The sequence below is a fragment of the Echinops telfairi genome, unplaced genomic scaffold (assembly GCF_000313985.2).
Source record: "Echinops telfairi isolate 266 unplaced genomic scaffold, ASM31398v2 ScPeMD7_70;HRSCAF=299, whole genome shotgun sequence".
In the NCBI taxonomy this organism is placed as follows: Eukaryota; Metazoa; Chordata; class Mammalia; order Afrosoricida; family Tenrecidae; genus Echinops; species Echinops telfairi.
In genome coordinates, this window is record NW_022103968.1 from 62,343,485 (window position 1) to 62,350,209 (window position 6,725).

The 6,725-nt window shown below is 59.4% G+C and overlaps 1 protein-coding gene across 1 annotated transcript in view; it reads left to right on the forward strand.

Annotated features, from left to right (window-relative positions):
• PALD1 (phosphatase domain containing paladin 1) overlaps nucleotides 1-6,725 on the forward strand; it is an 88,146-nt gene that overhangs the window by 50,561 nt on the left and 30,860 nt on the right. Inside the window, exons 7-15 of the mRNA XM_045291685.1 lie at nucleotides 126-375; nucleotides 683-834; nucleotides 1,149-1,248; nucleotides 1,362-1,466; nucleotides 4,424-4,519; nucleotides 4,859-4,987; nucleotides 5,408-5,524; nucleotides 5,623-5,778; nucleotides 6,071-6,253. Of these exons, the coding sequence (XP_045147620.1) occupies nucleotides 126-375; nucleotides 683-834; nucleotides 1,149-1,248; nucleotides 1,362-1,466; nucleotides 4,424-4,519; nucleotides 4,859-4,987; nucleotides 5,408-5,524; nucleotides 5,623-5,778; nucleotides 6,071-6,253 (1,288 nt within the window). The remainder of the gene's footprint in view (nucleotides 1-125; nucleotides 376-682; nucleotides 835-1,148; nucleotides 1,249-1,361; nucleotides 1,467-4,423; nucleotides 4,520-4,858; nucleotides 4,988-5,407; nucleotides 5,525-5,622; nucleotides 5,779-6,070; nucleotides 6,254-6,725) is intronic.

The window sequence follows — 6,725 nt, forward strand, 5'->3', positions numbered from 1 at the left end:
CTGCTCTGACAGCGGCCGTGCCCGCCCTGCCTCTCTGCATCTGTGCTGGGGTTGATCACTACTGCCTTGGCCACACAGAGCCCACAGACCGTGCTCATGAAGAAGGGTTAGTTAGGGAGGTGAATAGGCGTGTGTGTCAGACCAGTAAATGGGAAGGACACAGGCATGCATGTGCACCGCGTGTCTGTGGGGAGGGTACCGACACATCTCCATGTGTGTGCGCATCAGTGTGTCTGTATCTCAACTCAGCTCACTGCCAGCAAGTCCCTTCTGACTCAGGGTGACCCTGGGGGGCAAAGGGGGACGCTCCTGTTGGTTTCAGACACCAAATTTTTCCGGGACCAGAAAGCCTCCCCTGTCTCCATAGAGCACCTGGTGGGTACAGACGCTGACCCTGCCCTCAGCAGCCCTGCTCTCAACCCATGACCCCCCACCCCACCCCCACCCCCCGCCCGGGGCTTCTGAATCTGGTGTAGCTGTGAGGCAGCATGGCCGTCTAGAGAACTGGGCTGTGGCTGTGCTCAGGGGGCAGGTGGGCAGATGGTGCTGTGGGGTCTGACGGCGTGCTCTTTGTGCCACGTGTCTGACCGCCCCCCCCTCCACCCCCTGCTGTGGATTGGATGGCATGAAGCCTCTCCAACTTGGTCCCCAGTGTGGCCTGATCTGCACGGTCTTTCCTCAGGAGACCCCCAGCCTGTTGCTGCTCCCTGGTGCCCCTGGGCCTCCCCCCGCCCTCCTGTTCAGCTGCCAGACAGGCGTGGGCCGGACAAACCTGGGCATGGCCCTGGGCACTCTGGTCCTGTTTCACCGCAGTGGGTCTGCCCTGCAACTAGAGTGAGTGCCCGGGACCCGGCGTATTTCAAGGGGGCTGGGGACAGAGAGGGGCGGGATGCCCTGGGAGAGATGGGTCAGAGCTAGGAGCCAGAGCTGCAGAGTGGGCTCTCGGGGGTTTGCTACGGACTGGTCGGTGCTGGGGAGTGTCAGTTGACCTCAGTTTCCTCAGGGAGAGACTTGCCTCTTGCTTCTCCCCACCTCATTCGGCGGGAAGTTTAGGAAGCTGCCGCTCAGTGTTTCTCGCTGATCACAGGAGCAGGAGGCAGCGGGCGGCGTGGAGCCCTGCCCCTGGCACTGAGCCCCTTCCTCCTCAGGGCTGTGCCTGCGCAGACCAAGTGCCTGCCCCTGGAGCAGTTCCAGCTAATCCAGAGCTTCCTGTGCACAGTGCCCCAGGGAAGGAGGGTGGTGGAGGAGGTGAGTGAGGGGCTGGGAGGGGGCTGTGTCCTGACCCCAACGCTCGCCACCTTCTCGCTGCCCACTGTCCTCGGGGCTGTCTCTCCTCTCTCCCTCGACTGGCTGGGCCCCAGGTGGACAGAGCCCTCACCACCTGTGCTGACCTGCATGACCTGAAAGAAGTAGTCTTGGGGAACCGGAAGAAGCTCGAAGATGCCCAGCTGGAGAGCCCAGCTCAGGTAAGGGCACTGGCGGGGGAGGAGTGTGCGTGTGCGGGCATACGGGCACCTCTGCTCCTGTGGCCAATGTTGCCGCCAACTCCGGTTTTATTAGGTCCTTTCGGATTGCCTCTCCCTGGCGGCAACGGTGGCTTCCATGGCCTCAGGGATAGGAGGGAGCTGCCTTTGCAGGAAGGACGGACAAGGTCGCCTACGTTGCTGCTGCCGCCGGGTTTTGCCCAGGGCCTTTTTTTTTTTTTAAACCAATAGCATATTTATTTTTAAAGTAAACATGTTTTCTAGCCAAAATGTACTTAGGCCGGACAGTCCCCTCAGCGGCAGGTTAGACTGGAGGGAGTCTGGTGCTGGCTGGGGTCTTCCTGGGGACCCCTGGTTGTAGATAGTTCCCAGACTGCTCAGGGCGCTCTCCGACATAAACCCCTTGTCTCTTTGGGAAGGCAGACCAGTGGTTGGCCCTGCTGCTGCTCCCGGGAGAGTGGTGGGTTCTCGGTGCTCCCAGCAGACCCTGCCCCCTTGCTGTGGGGAGGAGAGGGACTTTGTTGGCTCACAGCACCGAGGAAGAATCGTATGCCAGCAGACTGCTGTTTTCAATACCCATTGGTACTTTTACTTTCTTTCTTGGGGTGTTCACAGCAGAACACACCCCAGCTCAGCAGTTCCTGCTCGTACCATCCAGCGATCGAGGGTCACATGCTCCCCTCCCCTCTCGGCCCCCTGCCCCTCCCCCATGGACAGGCCGCAGCCCCGCTCTGGTTCCATCTGCTCAGTGAATTGGATCCCACACAGGGTTCCACTCGTTGAGCCAAACCGTTCTTTGGTTTTAGATCGACTCTAGGGGATGTCTTTGGTTTACGGTGTAAGATGATCTCAGGGTAGTGGTTTCCGTGGGCTCCTCTACCCTCGGTGGCTCCCGAAAGCCTGGATTCCTGGAGAATTTGAAACGCTGCTCCGCGTCTTCTAAGCCTGTCACTTCCTTTGGCAGTTGTTTCTTTGTCAAAGAGAATGTTGATGCCGTATTATCTGAGAGAACGTTGAGGGGGGAGGTCCTGCCAGGGGAAGCCCTGTCCTCAGCCCCCACGGCCCTTCTCTGTCCCCATCCCTTAGACGGCTTTGGCATTTGGTGGTGACACCCTAAGTGCCAGCTCTCATTCGGCTTTGCGGGGGGCAGTGCTCCTACGTCGCCGCTACCGCCGGGTTTTGCCCTGGGTCTTTTTTTTTTTTAAACCAACAGCATATTTATTTTTAAAGTAAATATGTTTTCTAGCCCCATCATCCCAAGAGGTTCTTCAGACAAATATAAATACTTTGGTCTTTATTAGTACAAGCAGGGGATACATCGATGCTTGCAATCCAGACATTGCTGCAGAACGGCATACTGGGAATTTCCGATTTACATCAAAGTTATTTTCTAGATGCTTAACTTTCCTAAAGTTTATTTTGAGCTTAGACTGCTGTCCCCCTGAGAACAAGTGATGTGGAGCTATAATACCTAATATTTTATAAACCGTTTTTGTTGTTGATTGAGGGCTCTGGAGAAGCTGGTGTAGCCCCAGGCTTTGGAGCCCATAAGCCTTTGTAAATCCAGGTCGGACACTTAGTAACAGCGTGCTATTAGACAAGTCACGTGACCTCGCTGGCCTGCCCAGGGGCCTTTTAGTGGCCATGTAGATGGGCCAGCCATCACTGGCCTGGCAGGTGTAAGCACGTGTGCCTCGGTCTCCCCCGTTGTCAGAGGGGCCGGGCTGGTTCTGGGGGACAATTGCAGTGCACTCAGTCTGTGGGGTGCCGAGCGAGCACTACCCCAGAACAGCTTGCTCTGAGCGGGTGTCCCTGGGCGCTGCCCGCTGGGCTCTCCCCAGCCGGCCTTCTGTTGTCCGACACTTGAATTGCTTGCTCACCCGGGCGTGCCCTCGCGGTGATGAGCATCTTCATGCAGGGAGACAAGGTGGTTTGGGTTTGTTTCCCCCCCTTCCTTCTAGACTGGAACTCAGAACTCCCTGCCGTCCAGTCGATGCTGACTCACAGTGACCCCCCTGTGGGTTTCCGAGCCGGTAACCGTTTTCCGGAGTAGAAAGTGCAGTCTTTCTCTTGAGGAGCAGCTGGTGGTTTCGAACTGCCGACCACGTAGATCGCAGCACAAGGGATCACCACTAGGGGGTCAGCCAACTGCAGCCTATGTCCTCCTCACAGCAATTTTAATAAATCATGAAGTTTTATCGGCCCGCAGTTTGGCCCGTTTGTTAAGACTTGCCTCTGGCTGCGCGTCCTGCTACCACTGAAGAGTGAGTGGTGGCGGGGGCATCAAAGAGTTGCTCTCTGGCCTTTGCTAGTGTTTGCCCATCTCTGGTCTAGAGTCTAAAGGTGGGGTAAGGCATCCCCAAGGGCCTGGCCTCCCACGGGATGGTGCACCCATCTTGGTTGACCCCAGAGGGGGGCTGTGACCCAGCAGGCAGGAGCACTTGTGCGCTGACCAGCCCCTGCTCAGGGTGGTGGACTGGGGTGAGCACATCGTTTGGGGAGGCATCCAGCTGTTTGTCAGTGACTGCGACTGGGAGCAAGCCACACAGTTTCCCCCCTTCCTTTCTGGTGGGGCAGGCGGGTCTGTAATTCTCCCATCAGGGGAGGGGCGTTCATGATCTGCTCCTGCCCCACCGAGGGGGCCCAGCCCCAAGATGACCGGTGGTGGTGGAGCAAGGTCCGGGGCTCAGGTCTGCGCTGGGCTCCCAGCCTTGGGAAGGCACCCGGAGGGAGCCACCCGAAGCTCCCCTGTAATGAAGATGGAGTGGGATTAGATGGGTGGTAGAACTTCCACCCAGGCACGGCTGGGTTGTCAGAGAGAAAGGAAGCATCTTTGGGGGACTTCTAAGGCTTAATTCCTGGCCTTCCAGAGGTAGGGCCCGGGCAGTCTAGGGCCCCCCAGCTTGAATGCTTTACCGCTGCTGTTCCACTCCTTCCAGGGAAGCTGTGGCCAGCAGAGTCTCCAGCAGAGGACACTGCGGAGCCTAGAGCGATATTTCTACCTGATCCTCTTTAACTACTATCTCCATGAGCAGGTCAGGCTCTGGGTGAGCAGCCCCATGACCCCCTTCCACCTCCCCATGGACCCAGGAGGAGAGAGGGTGCATGTGTGTGCTGGGCCCCGAGGGAGGTGGTATGGGTGATTTGGGGACAGGCCACCAGAGGCTGAGATGGAGCGGTGTCCTGGAGCCGCCTCCCACTTTGTCCCTGACCCTGTCTCTGTCCTTGGCCTGGGCTTTGGGGCCTCAACCACCATGGTCCCCTCCTCCTGCCTCTTCTCCCTCCAGGGGTCCCCCCCAGCTGCGGGCAGGCCTGGCAGGTCCAGGGTGGCCCTCTGCCCCTGAACTCCGCTTCTCTCTGGCCTTGGGCTGCAGTACCCGCTGGCCTTTGCCCTCAGTTTCAGCCGCTGGCTGTGTGCCCACCCGGAGCTGTACCGCCTGCCCCTGACTCTGAGCCCAGTGGGACCACTGGCCTCTGGGGAACTACTGGCCAAGGGCTCCCTGGTGAGTGTGCCAGCCCTCCTGGGGCAGTGGGTTATGGGGGGCTGGACCCTGTGGGCATCTGAGGCAAAGGGGTGATGGCGTGGCGTCCCCACGAGGGAGGGAAGTGTCCCCGGTCTCTGAAGCTTTCACAGCATGGGCTGTTTTTCCAGTACCTCTGCTTCAGCCTCAACCCCGAGAGCCTTGGGTAAGGAGTCCGGGCCCGGTGGTCTTGCAGTGTTTGCCCCTAGCCTCCTCACCTGGAGCGGGCACCTCACTCAGTCCCTCCAGGGCAGTGGTGTGGCACCAAGCCTGCAGCAGGGCTGGCCGGTTCTGCTCCTTCTCTGGGCTGGTTCCCGAGCCCCAGGGCCTCAGGCCAGGCCCTGGGCCCCTCCGAGGCTGCGATGGGAGGCGCTGGCTTCCAGACTGGGTGGTCTCCCACAGAGAGTGGACGACCTTGTCTCCCCGGACGCACTCAGCACCGTCCGAGAGATGGATGTGGCCAACTTCCGACGCGTGCCCCGCATGCCCATCTATGGCACAGCCCAGCCCAGCGCCAAGGTGACCACCCGCCCCCGGGGCCCGGGTCACTCTGCAGAGGAGTGGGGAGGGCTGGGCCGAGCCTGTCGGTCTCACTGGGTACCCTACAATCCCCTCAGGCCCTGGGAAGCATCCTGGCCTACCTGACAGATGCCAAGAGGAAGCTGCAGCGGGTCGTGTGGGTCAACCTGAGGGAGGAGGCTGTGCTGGAGTGTGACGGGCAGACACACAGGCTGCACTGGCCTGGGCCACCCACAGCTCCTGACCAGCTGGAGGTGAGGCCTTCTGGGGAATTGGCCTGGGGAGGTCTTGAAGCATTTGCGCATTCCTCATGTATAGATGGGGAGACAGGCCTGAGAGGTGCAGGCTTAGGGAGTGACCAGTTTGGGATGTGACCCTGAGGCTCAGGGAGGGGCAGAGCTGCACCGGAAGCTGGGCCTGGCCTTGACCATCACGGGCCTGGCCTTGACCATCACGGGCCTGGCCTTGACCATCACGGGCTGTGAGTGGTCGGGCGTGGCCCAGAGGCTTCCGCCCGGCTGAGGCTTCTGTGCTGATCTTCCCCAGAACTTGGAGACCCAGTTGAAGGCCCACCTGAGCCTGCCTCCCCAGGGCGCAGTGGGCACATGGACCCCCCGCTTCCAGGTGTGCCTCACCATGCAGGAGGCTTTCGGCCAGCACCGCACGGCCTGCCCTGGCCTCGTCTACCACCGCGCCCCCATCCCGGACTTCTGTGCCCCCCGAGAGGAGGTGAGAGTCCTTTCTCCCCTCTGCCCCCGGCATGGCTCGGGGAGGTGGAGAACAGCCAAATTCACCTGCCTAAGAAGTTCATTCACATCCTGCCCAGGCTTAGTTTAGTGTTTGCTTGTATGTGTGTGTGTGAGTGTGAATGTGTGTGTGTATCTCGGTCTGCAGTGCTGTGTGTGTGTGAATATGAAACTGGGTGTGTGGTGCTCTGTGTGTGTGTATGTGGGTCTGTGGTGTGTATATCTCTGTGTGTATATCTGGGTCTGCTCTGTGTGTGTATGTATCTGGGTAAGTGGTGGTGGTGTGTGTGTGTATATCTGTGTGTGTGTATCTGGGTAGGTGGTGGTGGTGGTATGTGTGTGTATCTGTGTGTGTATCTGGGTAGGTGGTGGTGGTGGTGTGTGTGTATCTGTGTGTGTGTATCTGTGTGTGTATCTGGGTAGGTGGTGGTGTGTGTGTGTATCTGTGTGTGTGT